The sequence below is a fragment of the Pipra filicauda genome, unplaced genomic scaffold (assembly GCF_003945595.2).
Source record: "Pipra filicauda isolate LSUMZ 115617 unplaced genomic scaffold, ASM394559v2 scaffold634_size201327_pilon, whole genome shotgun sequence".
Lineage (NCBI taxonomy): Eukaryota > Metazoa > Chordata > Aves > Passeriformes > Pipridae > Pipra > Pipra filicauda.
Window position 1 is genome coordinate 32,717 of NW_024104792.1, and position 22,483 is coordinate 55,199.

A 22,483-nucleotide genomic window follows, 5' to 3' on the forward strand; every position below is an offset into this window, starting at 1 on the left:
GTCATCTCTGTGGTCTCTTCAGGCCTTTACTATGAGATCCCACATGATTCCATAAAAAGTAGCTCCTATAGGATATAGATTCACTTAGCAGCAGAAGAATGTTAAATTTAACAGGGATCTTCTGGAAAACACACACTGGCTGTTCAAAACTGCCTTTCTATTGTGAGTTGCAGGTACTGGAGACCTGTTTTCCAGCTTTGGTATGGCTCTAGCTTCCTCCCCTCCGTGGGGATGGCAGATAGCACCAACAATCCTGTGATCAGCCTGCATCTCACAGTTAATGCCCCAGGCTGTAGGATTTGATTTCAGTTTAAAGGGTGTGGGATAAAGCTTTGGGAAGAATTAATCAAATAACAGACAAAAAATTTGGCATTGGAATGGTTTTGCATAAACAGCTACACAATGCATTGATATTATATGCTCTTGAAAAGAGAAAAAAAACCACTTATTTGTAATGTTTTAATATGCCCTGATGTTGGAGAAAACAAAAATAAGTTCACATATCACATCAAAGATAATAATAATAATAATTATAATTCATAAAAATAATCTGACCGACCGGCAGCATTTGTTGGCTTTAGAAGGCCTCCCACAAAAGAAACACAGTTGAAGACATCTGAGAGCTCTTGGCAGGTGTGATGAATTCAAGTTTTAGAAACAAGTCTGCAGGTGCTCCCTGTGTGCTAGGGCCCTTTGACATTGCTGGGTCGGGCAGCCAGGCTTGCATAGTAAGCACACTGAGAGGGGTCACACTGTCCATTGGCTCCCGGAGGCCCCTGTGCTCCCGCAGGACCGGGCACACCAGCTTCCCCTTGAGGGCCAGGTGGTCCTGGCATCCCGTCTTTGGCATAACCAGGCTCTCCTGGGAGGCCTAAAACAGAAACAAAATGCCCTTGGTGAGTGACACCCCCGGGATGCAGTACTCAGGAGTGCAATGTCACAGGGCATGGCTTTGCTGCCAAACTGGGATGCAGACATCAGCTCCCACAGATTTGGGTTTCGCTAGGAGGTATCTCAAGGATGTGACCAGTGTGTCTCTGAAGGAAAGATTTCCACTCCCCATGACATCCTTGGAGTGCAGAGCTCTGCTGTGGCTACTCTGCCTTTATCACCACACTGAAGATGTGAAGCTGCAGGAGACAACTAATGACGTATAATCCTCACAGAGAGGAGGTGAGGATGGGAAAGCTGGAGGCAAGAGGTGGCTTGGGGAGATAACTCGTTTGAAGCACAGTGGATCCATTGTTATTTGAAGGAAATGCAGGGCCAGTATGCCAAATGCAAACCATGGGGTTACAAAGGCTTCCCATAATTTCTTCCCCAAGAAAGCGAGTGAAGGCAAAACTGATCAATGACTCCTAATTTCAGATTGCAAACAAACTATATTTGCTGATGCTTTGTCAGTAACAGAAAAGCAGGAGCTGTATGTCCAAGGCACAGGTGCTCAGTATGACCTTTTGTAACATCTGAAGCTGCCTGAATCTCTGGATTCAGCTTGGTCACAACAACACTCTGCCAAGGACAGAGAAGGCGCTTCACAGGGTATCTAATAATTAAAGCTTCACTTTGGATTTGACCCAAAGGTCCGTTAACTTAGCTGTAACTGAGACAGATCATTATACCTGTCCATCAGTTTGAGTAAATAAAAGGTGGCCAGATATGATGCTAGTGATGTAGTTCTTCCCTTTGAGCCACTTTCTACAGAAACCTGTTATCCTGATTGTCTATCTAATATGGCAGAGACCCGCGTCCTTGAAATGGTTCTGAGTGATGTGTGTTGAGGGGTGCTCTGAATAACACACCTGGAATTCCTGGAGGACCTATTTCCCCTCGTTGGCCAATGCCAGTGTCTCCTTTATCCCCCTTTGCTCCTCTTTCTCCTGTAGAGAGGGAAAGAAAAATAATGAACTGATGAGAGTGGTCTACAGAACTATAGAATAGTACTAGAGGTCTTTCACCCACACTGAAGCCAGTACATTTGGCAAAAAAGGTTCCTAATTGTGGTCAATCCTCCAAGACTGGACATTAAGTGGGAATTAAGACTTGCCCCACTCCAGCTCTGGCCAGAGGTGGAACATACCAGTGACTGCTGGTCATATTCAACACCTCTGGTTCAACAGACTGAGGTCACTTGAACACCTGCATTTTGAGGGCTTACTTATATGCTACTAAAAGGAGAGTGGGATGACAAAGGGGAGTGGACACACTTTTATTGGACTGCCCCAACACACCAAGTTTCACTCACCTTTGGGACCAATTGGTCCAGGTGGTCCTTCAGACCCAGTCTGTCCAGGCCGGCCAGGCTCTCCAGGAGGGCCAGTTCTTCCTGGGAGTCCTTCCTTCCCAGGGGGACCAGGAGGTCCTGGTCTGCCATGGGATGCTTTTACCTGTGCAGGCTGTATCTGAGCCAGGAGATAGGCTAACTTTGCTGTAAAGAGAGGGAAATGGGTTTGTTAGACTAAAAGGACTATGTTCCAAGAGATGGAGAGCCAGAACCAGGGGCCCAGAAAAGTCCAAGTATTGCCACAATTTTCAAGGGCCACTTATTTGTTTTCCCCACACAGTCGTTTCCCATAATCCATGATTGTGCCCCCCTGGTCCTCTCTAAGTTACTGAAATCTCATTTCTCAATAGCTTTAAATTTCTCCTAAATTTCATACTTTGTCCTAAATTTTTCTGTCATCGTCTACTTCTTATCCTCCATCTTTCTTTACCTATGAAAATGTGATCATTGCAGCTTTAAAAATAAGAGCCTTTTTCCACTGCTTCTGTTACACGGAGTGAGATGCTACATAGCTGGTGTGTAGGGAGAAAACTGACTTATCTTGTTTTGGGCTGTTACATATATGGAGTTAAAGCTGATGTACCCATCTCTGGCTGTGAAGTCAGAAGCTGTAACTAAGCTTCCTGTGACAGTGTATTCTGCAAATTCCAAGCAGGCACATTGCTTGCCACTTCAGTGCTAAGACCCTGAATGACTGTGCTGGTTTTGGCTGGGGTAGAGTTAATTTTCTTTACAGTTACTGGTATGGGAGTAGGGTTTGGATTTGTGCTGAACACAGGGTTGATAATATAGAGGGTTTTTTTGTTATAGCTGAGCAGTGCTTACACAGAGCCAAGGCCTTTCCTGCTTTCTTTACTGCCACACTGGCAAGGAAGTTGGGGGTGGGTAAGAGGCTGGGAGGAGACATAGCTGGGATAGGTGATCCAGACTAACTAAAGGGATATTCCAGACCATATGGGATCATGCTCAGTATATAAAATGGGAGGAGGAAAGAGGAAGACGGGAGATGTTTGGAGTGATGGCATTTGTTTTCCCAAGTCACCGTTACTCACAATGGGGCCCTGCTCTTCTGCAGATTACTGAACACCTGCCTGCCCATGGAAAGCGGTGAATTAATTCCTTGTTTTGTTTTACTTGTGTGTGCAACTTTTGCTTTGCTCATTAAACTGTCTTTATCTTAACCCACGTGTTTTCCAGCTTTTACCCTTCCAACTCTCTCCCTGATCCTGTTGGTGGGGGAGTGAGTGAGTAGCTGCGTGGGGCCTAGTTGCTGGCTGGGATTATACCATGAAAACAACCTAGAGAGCTCTTAAGATATATTCAGCATCACATAAACATCCTACAGAATGGAGTTTTCTATCTTCTCTTCATTGGTCCTAAATCTCAAATGCTTTTAGATTGGCATGGATATTGAAGTCTGAGAGTGTGTAAATAAAATCCATGAAATAGATTACTACATTGAATCATGATCTTTAGCATGGAGGAGAATGCCTGCAGCTGTGTGTCAGCTGCTTCAAGAGCTGTGTGAGAAGCACTACAGCTCTGCATCTCAGTGTTGATGGGGTCAGTAGCGGTTTGACATACTTTGAGAGAAACAGCAGCCCACATCCACTCCAGCCTCTCCTCATACCAACGAGTATCAAATGTCAGGCAGAAATCAGGAACATTTCTTCTCCAGCTGGGACCTCAAAAGCAGGTTTACATCCTACTTTAATTACTTTCTGTGCTATTGCTGGGAACATCAAAGCTTGGGGACCAGTAAAGCACATTTCATTTTACACACTTCTCCTTCCAGGCAAGTCTGTTACAATATTACCTTCCATAAGCAGGAGATATTCAGGTGCCAGTACAGGTATGGAAAGCATATTTTGTACTCTCAGATACACCTCCTGGCTTCTCAGAAGTGATTACTTACCATCTAACTGCTTGGATAACTCCTCTTGGATGAGCCTTCTCAAAGTCTCTAGAGATGGAGGTTCCCCCTAAAGAGTCAGAATTGCAGCAATGAGACATGATAATCACACCAAGGGAATCAGATGGTGATAGGATAAGGGAGAATGGTTTAAAAGAGGAATGATTTAGATAAAAGATAGATAATAGTAAAGGAGGAATGATTTAGATATGATGTTAGGAATAAAATAAAATAGTAAAAGAGGAATGATTTAGATATGATGTTAGGAATAAATTCTTTACTGTGAGGGTGGTGAGGCACTGGAACAGGTTGCTCAGAGAACCTGTGGATGCCTCATTCCTGGAGGTGTTCAAGGGCAGATTAGGTGGGGTTTGAAGCAACCTGATCTAGCGAGTGGCATCCCTGCCCATGTAGAGGCTGTTGGAACCAGATGATCTTTAAGGTCCCTTCCAACCCAAAACATTCTGTGGTTCTATGATGTGCAAACTAAACCCTCCACAGAGGGTTTAGCATGTGGCATTTCATCACCCACAGCATACACAGGGCTGTAGGGTCTGTCTGAATGAATATATATATATGAATATATATATGAATATAAAGGGACTCAGAATCACAGAATCAAGTAGGCTGGAAAAGACCTCTGAGATCATTGAGTCCAACCTTTGACTGAATATCACCATGTCAATTAGACCATGGCACTAAGTGCCATGTCTAGCCTTTCCTTAAACACCATCGCTTCTCTGAGCAGCCCATTCCAATATCTAATCGCCCTCTCTGTGAAAAAAATTCTTCCTACTGTCCAACCTAAACCTTCCCTGGTACAGCTTAAAACTATGTCCTCTTGTCCTGTCACTGGTTTCCTGGGAGGAGAGGCTGAGCCTCACCTCCCCACCTGGCTACAACCTGTTTTCAAGCAGTTGTAGAGAGTGATAAGGTCCCCCCTGAGCCTCCTCTTCTCCAGTCTAAACCCCAGCTCCCTCAGCCACTCCTCACAGGATATGTGCTCCAGACCCTTCACCAACTTCGCTGTCTTCCACTGGACCAGCTCAAGCATCTCAATGTCCTTCCTGAATTGAGGGGTCCAGAACTGGACACTATACTTGAGGTGTGGCCTCATCAGTGCCGAGTGCAGGGGAAGAGTCACTTCCCCGGTCCTGCTGGACACACTATTCCTGATACAGCCCACCTGGGCACTCGCTGGCTCATGTTCAACCACTGTCCACCAGCACCCTCAGGTCCTTTTCCACTGGATCACTTTCTGCCACTCTGCTCCCAGCCTGTAGCACTGCAGGGTGTTGTTGTGGTCAAAGTGTAGGACTCAGCACTTGGTCTTGTTGAAGCTCCTGCCACTGGTTATGGCCCAGCCATCCAGCCGGTTCTTAACCCAGCAGAGAGTGCCCCTGTCCAAGCCACGGGCTACCAGCTTTTCCAGGAGTATACAATGGGAGATGGTGTCAAAGGCACCCACAATTTCCAACCTGCTGGTAAACCATGGGATCAACAGTGTAAGCAGGGATCCTGGTCTGAGGGGATAGTTGGAACAGTTTTCCCATCTCCTTCCTAGAGAAAATCTCCTTCCTCCTTCCTATACACTCATAGGGCAAGTAGTAGAAATCAAATCAGGAGACATCCTCAGCCCTGCCAGATCACAGTGGAGATCCCACCCTCTTTTCCATCATGGCATGTTTCCTTGCAGAGAGATGCACATGTGCCCCAAGGATAGTAACAGTGGGTATCTGGACTTGTTAAAAACACTCCTGCTGGATGCATCACCTGCCAACAGGCCTTATCTCAGGGAACAGAAGCCAGTTTATGCATATGATACCTTTTCTTCCAAACCAGTACGAGGTTCTGCCTGATTTCAGCCTCTTAAAGAGAGAGAGGGAATGTGGCTTCCTGGCCTTGGCCCCCTACCCAGCCCCTAAGGCACAGCATCTTTCATCTCTTCTCTCAGCTCTTTTGTGTGACACTGCTGTTGTACAGCTGTAATAACTGTCAAAACTCAAAATGATATGAACAAAAGTCTGGATGATGCAACTGAAAAAATGATGAAAGGATTTTTGGTAGGAGGAAGAAGAATTTTTTAGGTTGTGGCTTTCCAAGTAATTTAAAAAAAAATAAAAAGAAGAGAGGTTCTGGGGTAACCAGTCTCTTGTCCTTGTATAAACTCAAAAAAAAAATAGCTATATTTAGAAATAAACCATTTTCAAGCCACAAGATCAAATGTTTCCTTTGTAAATCAGAAAGTGAGACGTTTTACTTGAAATACACTTTTAATTTTTTTGGCTAAAATTATTCTTGGAATTTCTGTTAGTTTGGAAAATACTTCTGGTCAACCTAAAGACTGCATTCTTTTGTCTATGAGCTACTTGCGTTAAAGTGTTCCACACACTTATCCTTTTAATATACAAGGATGCAGTTTGTGTCCTTTATGCTTATGAAAACCTAGTGAGCTCTTCTGAACCAGAAGTTACTCTTCATTTAAAAAAAATTTAGATTTTATTAAATAGCTAAGTAATATTTCAGTTTAATCAATAAAAAAGTTACTGCTGATAAGCACAGAGTTGTCTATTTGCTGCCTCCTTCCCAAGATTTTTCATGAGAAAAAGAGGTGTTCTTTGATGACAAAAGAAACAATTTTTTCATTAAGTACTAACCATTTGTGATGGCTCTTACTGAATACCCCAGTAAGTAAACACAATTGTGGAGCATACTTTGAAGGTTTACAAATTATATTTTCAAGTTGTAACCCTATTAGTTGCATTGTCTCCATAATCATTACTTAATCTCATCAAATCTCTGAGATGTTGAGATACACAAAGAAATGCTTGTCTAAAATTTACTCAGCTTTTACCTCAGAGATTACTTCTCTGTTTATTCTATTCTGATGTGACCTCAAATTCATCCTGAGGATGGGCATAGTGGTTTCATTGATATTGGTAGTTTTTCTCGTATATGTTACATGCAGCACCCTCAGCATTCTCAGCAGTGAGATTGTTTCCCGTTAGGGGAAAAAAAAAAAAAAAAAAAAAAAAAAAAGAGACAGAATATTAAACAAAAATAGTATTTCATGAATTCTGATGAGCTGGCTCCAGGATTTCCAGGAATAGAGAGCAGTGACCTTTCCACGGCTCAGCATTTTGTCTCTCCTAACAACCAGCAGCAGAGGAAGGCATTAGTTCTCCATATGAAATGCTGCACATTATTGCCCTTATAGAAAGAATTTTTTCAGACTCTAGTGCCATGACCACAGTCACAGATCTGATTTAGGCATTCAGGGGCAAGAGGCATCAGTGACTGGCCGCCCTGGCTATGGTTCTGGAACGCTCAGCTCCCCTGAGCACAATTCAACACCCCCACAACACTTCCCCATGGGGTCCTGAGCAACCTGGGTTAGTGGAAGCTGTCCCTGCCCATGGCAGGGGGTTGGAATGAGATGGTCTTTCAACCCAAACCATTCTGTGATTCCCTGAGATGTGCTATAGCTCTCCTTAATGTGCATCAAGAGATAAAAGCTCTGCCTCCCCGTTGCAACACACTCTTGCTCTAGTTTCTGTCAGCCCCAGTGTAATCTGAGGTGCATTTCTGATCACACACTGTGGCAGTGAAATTACTGTACAAAGCTGTTCTCTGGAAATCTTACCCTCGGTCCTGGAAATCCTGGCTGTCCTGGAGGACCGGGAGGTCCAACTTGCCCAGTGTCTCCTGGGGGTCCATGGGGACCCATCAGTCCTGGATGGCCCTTGTGACCAGGTATCCCAGGATCACCCGGAGGGCCCTTTTCTCCTTGAGGGCCTTTTTCACCTTTGATTCCAGGCTCACCCTAAGAGAGGCATTACCACCACAAAATAAGAGGCAAAATTCTGATTTCCAAACACAGAGAAACACTAAGAGCTGAGCTGGCAAAGTTACTGAATACAACATCTGGTGCAATGCAAATGATCCACAAATTATTAGTGATGGAAAATGATTAAAGAGAGAGCTGGGAGAGTGGGAAGCACGGGCCATGTTTCACTCTTGAATGACCCCTACCCCCCTGCCCCTAACTAAAAACAGCTCTTTTTATTTCAACATAATGAAATAACTAATAATATTCTCCAACCTACCCTCTCTCCTTTGGAGCCAATTTCACCATGTTTCCCTGGTGCACCCTGCAACAAAATAAAGGTAAACATAAAAGATCTCTCCATAATAACAGTAAATAATAAAACACATACCTTTACAATGATTCTTGTGAGCTGATGAAAATTTATTTCCCTGATGGTCCCACAGTTTCCCGAGAGCTGCCCACTGGCTCTCAATTATCAACAATTCAAAAAAAAAAAGCATGACAAGTAGGTCAAGGGAGGTGATTCTCCCCCTGTACTCCTCTCTGGTGAGACCCCACCTGGGGTAGTGTGTCCAGCTCTGGTGTCATCAACATGAGAATGACATGAACCTGTTAGAGCAAGTCCAGAGGAGGCCACGAAGATGCCCAGAGGGCTGGTGCACCTCTGCCACGAAGACAGGCTGGGAGAGCTGGGATTTTTCAGCCTGGAGAAGAGAAGGCTCCAGGGGGTTATAAGAAAGATGGGGACAAACCTTTTTCCAGGGACTGTAGTGACAGAATGATGAGTAATGGCTTCACAATGAAAGACTGCAGGATATTAGTAAGAAATTCTTCACTGTGAGGGTGGTGAGGCCCTGGCACGGGTTGCACAGAGAAGCTGTGGATGCCTCATCCCTCGAAGTGTTCAAGGTCAGGTGGGACAGGGTTCTGAGCAACCTGGTCTAGTGGAAGGTGTCCCTGCCCAAGGCAGGGGGTTGGTACTAGATGATCTTTAAGATCCCTTCCAACCCAAAGCATTGTATAAAAAAAATCAGTTTATTGAGACCCAGGTGACATCCTTGATGTTTTTTCCCAGGACACCAATCTTATTTTGAAACAACTGGAAAGTTAACTTACCTCTTTTCCAGGAGGACCCTTCTCTCCTGGTTCTCCCTAAGACATACAGAAAGCTCATTTAGCAGTGCACTGGAAGGAGCCGGAAGAAAGACTCTACCTAATAACCTTAAACCTTGTTTTCTGTTAAAAACACAAGTATTCTGCACAGCAGTAGGTTTGGATTGATTTATCTTTAACATGCTGCTATTGGTCATGCCTGGCAAGACACATCCTATTTAGAAAGCATTTTTTAGTAATGTTGCATCCCATGTAAATGTGAATAACAGGAAATAATTTCTAACAAACCAGCTGAGAGCAGGACAGATGTTTCACCAAAAGTATGTTCCTGCTTTCAATAAATTTTGTTCCTTTTTCTTACGAACACTTCACAAAACTTCATGCACTTCATAAGCTCTGGTTTAACCTAAGTATCCAGTAACCAGTATCATACTCGTAACATTCTAAAGATGTAAGCCAAGTAAATTTTGTAGGTACAACTACCATCTTGTACTCTACCAGCTGAAACAACACATACAGAGCCAGTGATAAAGGAAGTTCAAGCCTGATATCTTGCTTTTCTTTCAGAACTATATTAAATAATCTAAATTTGAATAAGCACCCTATTAGAATTTTTTCTCTATATTTCTCAAATTATTTTCCCTGCATTTATAGTGTGATAATTAGACAGTACATTTTGCACTTTACCATTTCAATGAAAAAATGTCACTGCAGTCCTAAAGTGCAGATAAACCAAAGCAAACTTTAATCTAGTTATTGCTGAAATTCTGCTCACTTTCTCATATCATGAATGGAAAGATTCATCTTTGAAGCCCATTTGCAACCAACAGACATAATCATATCTATAACATGTGTATGCAGGTGGTATTTTCCCCATAACCTGGAAACGTAACATCTAGAGCTATACACATATCCATGAGTAATGGAAGTAATCACAGATGCCTGATCCCATCAGCTCCTAATTAGGCAGCATCACACACACTCGGGCATTCCTTAGGGCCACCAGTTTTAAATGACCACCATGTTTGCTGCTTTAAATTAACTTTCCAGCGAAATATTTCTTTCTCCTCTTTTCATCACAAAACTCCCTTTCAAATTATAAAATAAAATAAAATATAAAAAAAAATACAGAAGGAAAAAGAATCATCCTCTGGAATATTCAGCTCTGCTAGAGTCACATCTTTTATATCCCATTTTTAACCCAACAAATAGAGAAACAGAAATATTTGCCTAACATTCACCTTTTCCATCCTTCCAATGGAATTTAACATGTTTTACTTGTCTTGGGGGGGCTAAAGATAGTGGATTTTGAAGCTGTGATCTTTTCATGTGCATAGGTATTATTTTAGATCACTTTGGGAGATATATGAGTGCTTTAATTACAATATACTTCTGTTGCTGGTAACAAAGGAATTTTCCTTGGAACAGCAAATATCAGAAACACCTGTATTATTATCACTCACAATTTCCCTATTTAGTCCATGTGGGGTTCCTGCAGAGATATAGTCTGAGAACTTAAATACCTCATACCCATATTAGGAAGACTATTGAACCAGTTTGATTAATGCACACGTTATCTGACTGAAAAGTACCAGCTCCATAAATGAGATTTTGGATATTCATCCATATGAAAAATGGTATTTTTACAGTCCAGTTTCCTTTGGAAGTGAAATTATATGGCTTCTGGATTTTTCAGATCTCCTGCTTATGTTTTTTTACCTAATTGAAGGTGACTGTGTCCCATCTTTATCAGGCTAATATTTAAAAGCAGGTAATAAGAGGGTCTAATCCATTCCTACACATACTTACAGGTGGTCCTCGGGGTCCTATGAAGCCAGGGAGTCCTGGGCTGCCTGTTTCTCCTTTATTTCCTTTGGGACCCTTAGGACACAAATGAGACAGACACTAGCAGCCCTTTCTGCAACATCTCTTTTCTAGAGCATGCATTTACAGATACACTGGAACTGGGAAATTTCACTGTAGCAGCAGGACTGCTAAAACTGACAAGGAAAGGAAGAACAAAGTAATTTAGAAAAGTAGGTTTCAAATACCGTGGTTGCATTATTAATAATCTATGCAGGGTCCCTGGGAGAAGATGAAAAGGAAGGGACAATTATGGCAGGGACAGGAGGTGTGTTCTGTGGTTGTTCTGATGTCATGTGGTTTATAAGGGGTGTTGAGACCAGAAATGCTGTGATGGGTGATGACAGGGAAACAGTGCAGGTGGTCATACTGCTCAAATCCGAGAATACAACAGACAGATACAGAGCTGCCCTTTTGCCATTATTTCCAGGTTAAATTTATAAAATATTTGCCTTTCACTTATCTCTTATGATATTCTGTCAAACTATCCTTTTTCCTTACTGATCAGGACAGTTTAAATGGCAGTTCATGATACAGAACCATTTCACGCAACCTTCTTATACGGTTTTAACTGTTATTTTTAACCTTTTTTTTTACAACTTTGTCCTCTGTCTCCTAATTTAGAACATGGCCATTTTTCTTCTTATAGTAAAACTTGGGTAGAGTGAGTACCAACTAGCCTGGTAGGCACAAAGCACATGGATTTTGTGTATGCAACTAGCCCTGGAGACTTGAGGGGCTGGGCTGTGTTGCTGTGTGCACGAGCATTGTGTAAGTAAGCACGAGCATTGTGAATTGGGATGGGCACTGTCAAACAGCAGCTGCAAAAGGAGAAGGCTCCTGGCAAGTTTTACCTTTTGATTACAAGTCAGCAGTGGTGAAGGTAGAAAACCTCCCCACACCCTTATTGCCATAATAACCTTTCTCACATCTCCTTTTCCTCAAAATAGAAGTATAAAATATTGGCTTGTCACACCACATTGTGAAAGAAATTAGTGCTTTTCAAAATAAATGGATTCATGTACAGCACAAGGAAATACTTCCCATAATAACCTTTATGAAAGGGAGAGGATTCACTTTAATGACAGAGAAGGATACTGATGAGATGACTGTCTGTTCTGCTGACCAACACTGTCTCATTGTTTCCCCTTTCTCATCCATCTGACTTTATCCTTTTTCAATCTCCTATGTTATTTTTGGACTCTAAATCCTCTGGAGCAGAGGCTGCTGTGGTGCTGTGTTTGTGCAGGAAGCTGCCTGGTGAGTCCCTGGGTCACTTGCTGATGGTCTAGGTAATGTGATAACACTATGATGATTAAAAAATAATCCCCATTTGGCATTCACAAGGCATCCCAAAGCCACAGCGATCTGGTGAAGACCCAGAAAGTAAAGACGGCAGTCACAGGAATTGGGAACAGGGCTGAGTGAAATGAAGAGAAGAAAAGTTTGAAAAAGCAACAGTGAGGAACCACGGGGTAAGAAGCAATGGCAGCAGTTCCAGGAAGGTAAGAAGAACTTATGTCAAGAAGGAAAAAGCTGTGGCACTTACTTTTTGATCCAGAAAGGCTGTGAGACTGCACCATACCTGTGCCACCTGTAACCTGGGAGTTACCCCCTCCCCACACAGAAAAGTGACATTTGCTTTTCTGAGACATCCCTGCAGCAAAGCAATGACTGATCAGGGCACAAGTCTGTGGAGAGGCTGAGGTGGCTTTATGACACTGTAAGGCCCACAGAGAGTGAAATCCTGCTGCAATTTTTCAGATTCCTCCTGCTCTGGCCTTTTTTTCCCTCTGAATCCAGCAGTCCAGCAAACTGTACTGTCTCCACGAGCAAAGAGAGGGAAGAACCCTGCATTGTGATATATTCTACTGGGCACAAAGGTATATTTGCATGGATTTGATGAATTCTGGACAGTTTTCAGCAGCAGAGCAAAGTAAAAAAAAAGAAAACAAACCAAACCAAACAAACCACCAGCTCCTCACTGTCCTCCTTACAGCCCTTCATTACCAAGCTGTTCTTCCCCACAGGATGGCCTCAGGGGACTTTCATTCTGCTTCATGATCTTGGTTTACTGCCCGCTGTCTGCTCGTTCCCCAAGTGCCTGGGGAGGATTTTTCTGCTGTTGCTGTTCCTCGATGGCAGCCTGCCAGCTCCCCGAGGCCCTTTCCTTCCTTTTGACAACTCTCTGCAGGCTGCACGCTCTCTGCTTGGCAAAATTAAATCTACTGGTGAAGATGGGGCATGCCAATCTCCTTTCCATACCAGGTAATCAATCATTTCTTTTTTGCTGTGAACATTTAACTTTCACTGGAAAAAATGATGACCCAGTTAGAATCTCAATTCCAGGAACGTAGCCAAACTCTCTCCAAAGTCATGGCCAGCAAAGTGGTTTTTGGATCAATGATCTTAAAACATGGAAACTTCAGGAATGATAACCAACTACACATAATCCACTCCACCTATGCTTCCTCAGTGACCTTTCCTTGCTGCATGAGCTTCCTTTTTTGGTACTTACTGGGATACCTGCTGGGCCAGGTTCTCCTGCAGATCCAGGCAATCCATTCTTACCCTGTGCCAAAAGGAAAAGTGTTAGTGACATAATGTATTAAAAATATCCACCTAGACCAGCAGGGATTTCTTTAGCACTGTTCAATCTCCTCTCCTGACAGACTGTGGAGTATCTTATTTGCAACTGACCCCACAACTTCTGCATCCTTGATTTCATATGTCTGATCCCATCTCAGGAAAAAAATTGAAACTTGGACCCAAATTCTCTTGTCTGAGGAGGAGTAAACCAGCACTTCTCCTCCTCCTTTCCTCCACCCTTGTCCCTATCATATGTAAATAACATCCTCCAGGATGGATGAGGCCACCTACCACGGCTGCTCCAAGTCACCAGTGTTCAGAAAAGGCTTTTTTATCATCTCAGGCTTCCCCTTTTTTGGGAAATGGAGAGAAACATTTATTCTAAGGCCTTGAAGTGTTCGATACTTACCTGACACCAGACAATTCAGAATGAGCCTTTAAAAGGACCTGTTTCTCACTGTTCCTTAACAAAGGAGCTGAGCTGATCATCTACACAGACAAAAGTTTGATGAGATGTTCTACATTACTTATCGTGCAGAGGTGGTTTTCCCCTGCATTGGAGTTGACCATAAAGACCAGCCCTTGAACTGGCAATATTGAAAATCATGACTCACAGTCCTTGTTAGAGAAGAAACAAAGCAGAGGGAGAACAAGAGAAACTGATACTTTGCCTTCCAACATACATACCCTCAAGTATCTCTTCTCCAAAGAGTTATGATAAATTTTATCTCTTCAAATATTTTTACTCATGGCCAGTGTTGTGCAGGGGCATGACATGTTAGTGAGTGATGCCAGCAGTACAGATGATGAGATTAATTACAAGGTAAACACAGGAGCCTTCCATATGTTCCTGCAGTCTAATCTAAGCCCCAACCCTCCCAGGTTGGAGGGACCTGCCACTCCAGCTCCTGGCATTGCTGGCTGAATCAGCATTTTGCCCTGATTATAGAACATGTTGTAGGATCTGTTTATCTATCAGGTCTCACAAAAAGGAAAAGAACTTACTCATTGCATCACATTAAATATGTGCCGAGGTTCAGCAACAGAGACCTCCATTCAAATTTGAGACGGGTTCATTTTAAAAACCAAATTTTTAACCCCATTAAATTAATAAAAGTAATTTCTGAGCCATCCCAAATGGCACTTTTTGAAACGTCAACTGAATTGCCATTTCTCCGCTGAAGTCATAATAGAAGTGTGCGGGTGAAAAGCATCACAACTGCACCCCATATACCTCAACCTGGGCACCCACAGTTAGTGTCTGTCTTTGAAAACTGAGATCATGTGAGGAGCGAGTGAGATTCTAGAGGCAGGACTGGAAAATGAGCATTTCTGACACTGAAATCCTGACAGAATCCATTAAACTCTTCTTCCCACTGAGTCAGCAACCGTCTGACATTGCAACATTCTGTCTTTATCAGTTTCTAGCAATATCATTCTTACTTGTCTTTCTCAAAGTAAGAAAAGGGTTTTAATTAAACATCATCTGAGTCTTCCTGAAAACTATTCCTTCAAATCAGAGTTCTGGAATGCAGAACATCCCCTCTACACACAATGTATGGACACCCTGCTCTGGAACTGTTCAAGCCCAGGCTAGATGGGGCTCTGAGTAACCTGGTCGAGTAGAAGATGTCCCTGCCCAGGGCAGCATATTGGAACTAGATTATCTTTAAGGTCCCTTCCAACCCAAACCATTCCATGAACTATAATGTACCCCCAGAAATGACTTGTCAGAAGAAAAAACTTACCGGCTGCCCTCGGAGTCCTCGAGGGCCCTGTGGTCCTATGGGACCAGGATCACCCTGAGAGGAAGGAAAGTATTCCGGTCAGTGAGAAAGATCTGACATGGAGGCAGGTGAACATTTTAAAATATTCCTTATAAATTACACTGTTCAAATATCAGGGAAAACCATTAAGGGAGTCTCACTGTCCCCTTTCAGTTATTTATGAGGAAGACCAACCTTTTGAATTTTAAACATCTGTTACTAAATGCAGCCTCATTTCAGGCAGAAACCATTTTTATCAAATTATCTTGAAGCTGTTTTTCTGAGGGACAGAGATTCTCTAATAGTTCTCAAGAATTGACCACTCTGTTTTCTCTCCAGGGAGGCTTCAGAGCCGCTTCTATCTTCTCCAACAGATTCCTTTAAGTCTGTCTTACATTTTGCTTTGTAGGATACCATTTACAGCACAACAGTTTCCAGTGATACAAGGGGGTGCAAATGAGAAGCCACTTCTCCAGGTCCCCTGGGAGTGGCACATCAGCTGCTTGGTACATTGCTCAGCAGCCGCTGAAGGATCCCATGTCAGCAGTGCTCTCCCAGGGCTTTGTTATGTGGCTGCACTTCACACTATTAATGTCAGAGGATCTGTTTGTACCATCTCTCTTTCTTCTGAGCAGCAGCATCTTATTCCATAGGTATTTCATAGATTTCAGTGGAGCAGCACACTCAGTCAGGTACAGCTGTGGCAGAGGATGCCTGACAGAACTCAGCCCAGTGGGACCTGCAGGATGAAGCAGTGCTTGGAGAAGGATGACAGAAGGCAGGTCCATGACTACCCAGCATAGCCTGGGTTTCACACAATGTTGCTCTCTCTGCTTTTTCAAATATATAGTTGACATTTTAGTGTCAGCAGCTGAGCAATGACAAAGGTCCTCTAATTCTTTGTTTCCCCTAATGATCATTGCACAAATCATTCCCTGCAATAATTCACCCTTTATTGCAGTTTCTGCAGCTGTTTCAGGTCAGGGTCACTGTGAATTAAAAATTTCATTTTTCAGGGAGAAGGAGATTCATTTCTGCTCAAAATGGTAAACTTACATCCTTCCCTGGTGGCCCCTCACGACCAGCAGGACCCATCACACCTGGCTCCCCCTGCAATTCAGCAAAAAGGAAAGAGGGATCAGCTCAAGGTCAAATTCAGACCAATATCACCACTGTAACTGGTATTGGGTTTCTGCAATATTGGACTGAGCTCACTGAAAACTTTTTTAAAGCCAGCAAGAGCCTCGTTCATCTTATATGACATGAAGCTTATAAAAATAACTCAGAAGTATCTCCTGTAAGTGATGCACAAGGCAGTGCATAATCTGCTTTCCAGCAGATTATTTACTACTGCTAGTGCAGCCACTGAAAACCACCAACATATTCATGATACTGAAGCTATCATAATGAGAAAGAGATGAGGAACTCCTGCACTGTATTTTTCAGCTAAGCCTCTGCAAGCAGAGAGTTTTATTTCCCTGTAAAAAGGCAGAATTAGGTGGAAGAATATTCGGTTTTGTATTCCACCTTTTACACCAAGAAGCTCAAAACAGAGTGGAGAACGACTTTTTGTGCAGGACTTGAGGTTTGGGGTTTATGATCCCCAGGCAACTAAGTCAAAGGGACATTTCTATTCACATTTCTGTAAGTTTCGTACTTAAACTCATTTTGAGCTTCTTCAGCATTTTTGGAGGAGAGCTAGTACTTGTCCAACAAGTGCAGAAGGGTTCCTCAGCTTGTAAGTCAGTATTTGTACCAAATGAATGTGTATGGAGGCATCTTGAGGCTTCCTCACAAAGGGCTATGTCAAAGGGAGTGTCAGAGAACTCAGCTCTACCAGTTGCCTCTCCTAACCCAGAATCAGAAGTTCAGCAGACAGAATGAAGACTGCTGCTGTCATTTTGTGCCATAGATGTGGCCCACGGAATCGTAGTTGAAAACAGCCATGTTAAACACTGTCATAATTTTTGCTTTATCGTGTATTGCCTCAGAAAGCACAATTTCAATTTGCACCATCTTTCTGGTGCGTGAGGTACATATTACTTACCCGGGGACCTGGGGGACCCATATCTCCTCTTTGTCCTTTGAAACCCTATGAAAGACAATGAAATCAATAATTATCCATCACCCTGATACATGAAACACTAAGAAAACTCTATCTTGAATGTTTACTCAGAAACTTTCATAATTTTTTTCCTAAAGTTACTGTGGACCACTCAGCATAGAGCAGTCATGCCACAGGGAGTAATTAGGAAGGACCACATCACAGGGAAAGCTCTCCATACCTCCTTAGGTGGCAAAACAAAAACTCTAGTCTATGTAACCCTGGTTTGACCAGCCAATAGATTATTTAACCCTCTTTCAGAGGAGACGTAATAGAACACAACGGCTACACCTGTGACTGTGCCTTCTGGCAGAGAGATTGTCATGAAGTTATATTCTTTAACTTCTATATGAGGGATTTATTCTAAGCGTGAAGGATTTGGAAATGTCTGTGTTCTATTTTTGTTGCTTATTTATGCATTTATTTAGTCACAATGCCACACGTTTGCATCAGTAAAGGACCTCATCTGCCCAACAAATGCTTCCTGACTACAGTTCAGAGGAGTGAGGGGATTGAGCCCTTCAGAGCAGCACCTACCGGTAACCCTCTGGCACCCTCCTGGCCTGGGAGCCCTGGTTCTCCAGGCTTTCCCTGTAGGAAACAATCATGTTCATGTTAATGAGAGTTTCAGGCCCATCTCTCTGGTGTTGAAAACTTCCCACCCTCCTCCCTTAGACATAACATCACTGAGAACTGTGGTTGCTTGGGGTTTATCCAGCAATGTCTGAACACATGAGGAGGTGAGCAATGACAGACATTCCCATGCACACCCCAGCCTGCACTGGCATCTGCACTTTGAGGTTTGGAGGCAGTTTACACCTCTGCACTGGTGCACCCTTGCAGTGTTTTAATGTCAGAGCAGCACCAATACCTAATCAGCACATGCAAAATCAGCATCTGCACAGAGAAACTGGGTGTTTTGGTGGAAACACAAACTGTCTGCAGCTGCTGTGACAAGCACTCCTCTACAGACCAGTTGTCCTCATGACTGGGAACTTGGCTCTTCCCAGAATCACTAAGTCCTGTTTCATGAGTCACAGAAAGGGGCTGGCAATGCCTGATACTAGAAGCACATTCTTCATGTAACACACACAGTTGCCAGAAATAACATTCACTGCCAAAATAATTAAGATTTCTTTTTAGTTGACAACTTCATGGCTCAGTTTTTTTGCCTCAGCAAATGAAAGTATAGACTAAGTAGAGAAAGTCAAATATAAATCCTCTAATTCTAACCTCTAAAACAGAATTGTCTCAGAGCAATCCAGAAGAAGCTTCTTTAAAGACACCTCCTCTAAACTTTTTATACCCCATAAACTTCTACGTAAAAGATGGATTACTGGGTTTAAAGTTACAAGACAACCTTCTTTCTCCGCAGTGTTTACAGTAGTTGTAAAAGTGGAGTCACTAAGTTTTAGTGTATTTATGGTAGTTGTAAAAGTAAAAGTACCCAGTTTGTCAAGATTGCTCGTGTGTGACGCTTATAAATTGCTCAAGACAATATGGTCCTTCTGGTGTTAAAAACAGACATGCAAACAGGCTCCTTGATCCCTCTAAGGAGTCTATAGACAGGCAGCTTCAAAAACAACAACTGGATGGCTCTGATTGCCTGAGCAAAATGGTTTTAAATTACGTTACCGGTTCCCCAAGAGATCCTGGTTTGCCATCTTTGCCATCATTCCCAGCAATGCCCTGTAAATGGAATGCAAAACAGGGTATAAAGAATCGATAGGGAAGATTGGTGGGTTTTTTTGTTAGCATAACTCTGCTCATCATGGCATGCTTATGTTTGCCTAAACACCCTGCTTCTATAGCTCAGCCATAAACCTCACCCTGCCACACTACTGCAACAGCATAAATTATTTCCCTTTCTAATATGGCAAGTCTAAGGGACTCCTCCTTTCCTGCAAGGTGAGCACTCTAACAATCTTAGACCAACATTCTAAAAACAACTGTTATAAATCATTATAATGCCATTATTTTCATTGAGGTGGGCTCCTTTACACTAGAAATAGCTCTGGCTCTATCTCTATGTCAGATTAAAAAACTCCCAAAATGTTGTATTATTACATTTGCCAGAAGAGAGGAGTCTATGCCCAAGATGCACTTGAACTTGAGTCAGTGCAAAGGAATAATTTTTACTGTGAACTCAGATTAAGTCAGTATTTCAGTCTCTGAATTCTTGTGTCCTTACACTGGAGTTATTAGTTGACTTTTTTTTAATCTGCATAAGAGTATTTCCTCCAATGAGGAGACAGATAAGGAACAGACTTGATTCATGTTGGTAACTGACACTTTATTTTAAAGCGAACAAATACAGCATTCTCACTATCCTGGACCAAGGACATTGTGTTGCACGACAGAGACCATCACATGCATAGCATTCAAAGCACCTCAAAAGTATCACCTCTTTGTTTTACACATCTATGTCTGTATGAAGAGTTTAATGTATTGAATAAGAAGGAGCTTAATTGTACTCACTGGAAGTCCAGGCAGCCCTGGTGGGCCCTGCGGACCTGGTGGACCATCTTTGCCCTGGAAGGAAAGAATAAACACTGTAGGTCAGAGAAGCTTCTCAGATCTTCCATCAGATGATTTATCACATATAGTTTGACCAGGGACAATTGTGAGAAGCTGGTCTTGTAGCCCATGTCACAGAGTCTATGAGGTTTTCTTGAATTACTTCTAGTTTAAACTGGAGGGTGCTCTTTTCACCTAAAAAATTCTGTATTAACTATGAGTTCTTACAGATTGGGAAGCCACTGAAATCACTGGTAATTTTTTTCTGAAGTTAATTATATTTAATGTTTTGTCCTTAACTTCCTGCATTAGGTGTCCAGCCAGGAAGTAGATCTGTATTTTATAACTATCTAATGAGTAGTTACAGGAAGTGCCTTGCATACAATCCCAAGAAATTCCCAGGACTGGACAATAGCATCTCAGGTCTTTCACGGTGTCATAATCTTGATCATCCATTTGAAATGGATTTTCAGCCAGTCTGTCCTTCTGCTGAGAGTGCTCACTGATTTCATAACACCCATCAGGAGGACCATCATTGCTCACTTAAGATGAAGTTCAAGTTGTGCAATGGATCTGAAAAAAGTAACTTGCTCCATAGGAAACCCTGATCTAGAAATTAATCACAGAATTACACAGTATTGAACTATTCCAGCTCAACAGCTTGCATTCCTCAGGGAACGTTAATTTTTAACTTTTCAATCTGAAGTTAGCATCAATCAGATTACCTGTCTCTCCCAGGGTTTTCTGATGCATTACCATAAAGTAGCATCTAAAAACCCTTCAAATGAAACAGAAGCAGCAAAAAATTTTCATGGGCTTCTCCGAGGTTTCACTTGTACTGGTATGTTCAGTGGTGCCAGGGAATGATGTCAGGCCTTGGCATCTGAGCAGTCTGTGCTGTGACATCCTTCAACATGTTACAGGTTATATTCTGATAATCCCCACACAGAGTTTAGGTATTAGCCTAGGTTATGAAGCATCCTAACAGATTTAGTAATCCTGTTCTAGAGGCTAAGAGATGTTAATACAAGGACAGACACATGAGAGGTACAAAAACCTCCACACATATCCCATGGGCTGGATTACACTCTGGTTAATTTGGAGATCCATTTGGTGAGTAAAAAAAAAAAAATTCAAGAACAGAGTAATCTGTTATTTGTGGAGCTCCTACTTGTAGGTGTAGAGTTGATACAGACTGAATACTAATAGGTGAAGCCAGTGGTGAAGCACAGAGCTTAGAGCTTACTATGTCTCCTGGGTTTCCCACTGGTCCTGTTGGTCCTGGTGCCCCATCTGATCCCTAAACAAAATAAAGCAGAAACAATGTGAATGATTCATGGATTCTGTACTTTTGTCAACATACTTCCTACCACAGCCGGCAACCCTGAAGTTTTCTTCAGTCACTCAGTTCAGCATTCATTCAACTTCTTCATTCATCACCAAAAAGCAGTGCCAACCTCTGCACTCAATCAGCCTCCAAAGCCAGAAAAAGTCAGATACTTCAGTGTGGTCCTTCCTTCCAAAAATAGGGGAAAACAGTAAAAAGCCAATCTTGTGACAAAAATAACTCTGAAGAGCAGAAATCACAGGAGAAGAGAAATTATAAAGCATACTCTGTGGCAGGAAAACTTTTGGAGCCACGAGTCAATGAAGGCAGAGGCAAAAGTCAGCAAAAGATGAAGAGTAAAATTATTGAAGGGACATCACATTTTGCTCTTCTTTGACAGGCTCAGTTTCACATTTTGATTTCACAGCACATTTTCTTTGGCTGTGAGTCTGTTCAGAGGGTCTCATAGGACAAGTATGAGGTTAATATAGACACAGTAAATGTGTCTATTATTAACTTCTCCTAAAATAATGCTCACAGGAGCACAAATGACCCAAAATGCAAGTCCACATGTTGTCCCATGGCAAAGCATCCAGCATCCTTAAGGCACTGCTACCATCTGAATACAGAGTTTTAATCTAATCCTATTTTTCTGGTATGTCCTGTCATTTAGTTGGTGCAATGTAAATTTGGACTGTGCAGATCCCCAGTACAGAGGAAGATGGCACTTCCTCAGCACGGCAGAACCAAACTGCACTGTAAGCAGCAATATGAGCAGTGATGACTGTGGGCAAAGAAAGACCGTTTGGAGAGAAAAGTCCTTCACTCAGGAAAAGTCCAAACACTTGAGGGGCGTAAAGTGGAGATATCACCAGCAAGAGAGCCAAGTTCTTTCAGTTCTGATTCTGCGCTGTCACCTCTTTTTAAATACAAAGAAGTATGAATGTATTACAGAGTGAGTAGAGCTAAGAATGAGGAGCACTGTGATGGAGAGGAACATATGCAAGAGGCCTTTTAATTCAAAAGTAAACCACATGATACGAAAATTGGAAAAAATCAAGTCTCATACCACTGTGCAAAATTGAGAACTAAAACACTCTTAGATGTGCTGGTTCTAGATTAACACCTTATTCCACATAGACTAAAACACCTATATACATATTAAATAGTCTCTGTGGA

General features: G+C 42.5%; 1 protein-coding gene across 1 annotated transcript in view; it reads right to left on the bottom strand.

The window, feature by feature from the left end:
- Positions 1-445: 445 nt before the first annotated feature.
- Positions 446-22,483, bottom strand: part of COL22A1 (collagen type XXII alpha 1 chain) — a gene marked incomplete at its 5' end in the record, with an annotated part of 155,803 nt that continues 133,765 nt past the window's right edge. The window contains 16 exons of the mRNA XM_039388338.1: positions 446-871; positions 1,803-1,880; positions 2,246-2,428; positions 4,200-4,266; positions 7,840-8,019; positions 8,303-8,347; positions 9,142-9,177; positions 10,948-11,019; positions 13,520-13,573; positions 15,339-15,392; positions 16,413-16,466; positions 17,404-17,448; positions 17,998-18,051; positions 19,096-19,149; positions 19,939-19,992; positions 21,224-21,277. Of these exons, the coding sequence (XP_039244272.1) occupies positions 684-871; positions 1,803-1,880; positions 2,246-2,428; positions 4,200-4,266; positions 7,840-8,019; positions 8,303-8,347; positions 9,142-9,177; positions 10,948-11,019; positions 13,520-13,573; positions 15,339-15,392; positions 16,413-16,466; positions 17,404-17,448; positions 17,998-18,051; positions 19,096-19,149; positions 19,939-19,992; positions 21,224-21,277 (1,272 nt within the window). The remainder of the gene's footprint in view (positions 872-1,802; positions 1,881-2,245; positions 2,429-4,199; positions 4,267-7,839; positions 8,020-8,302; positions 8,348-9,141; positions 9,178-10,947; positions 11,020-13,519; positions 13,574-15,338; positions 15,393-16,412; positions 16,467-17,403; positions 17,449-17,997; positions 18,052-19,095; positions 19,150-19,938; positions 19,993-21,223; positions 21,278-22,483) is intronic.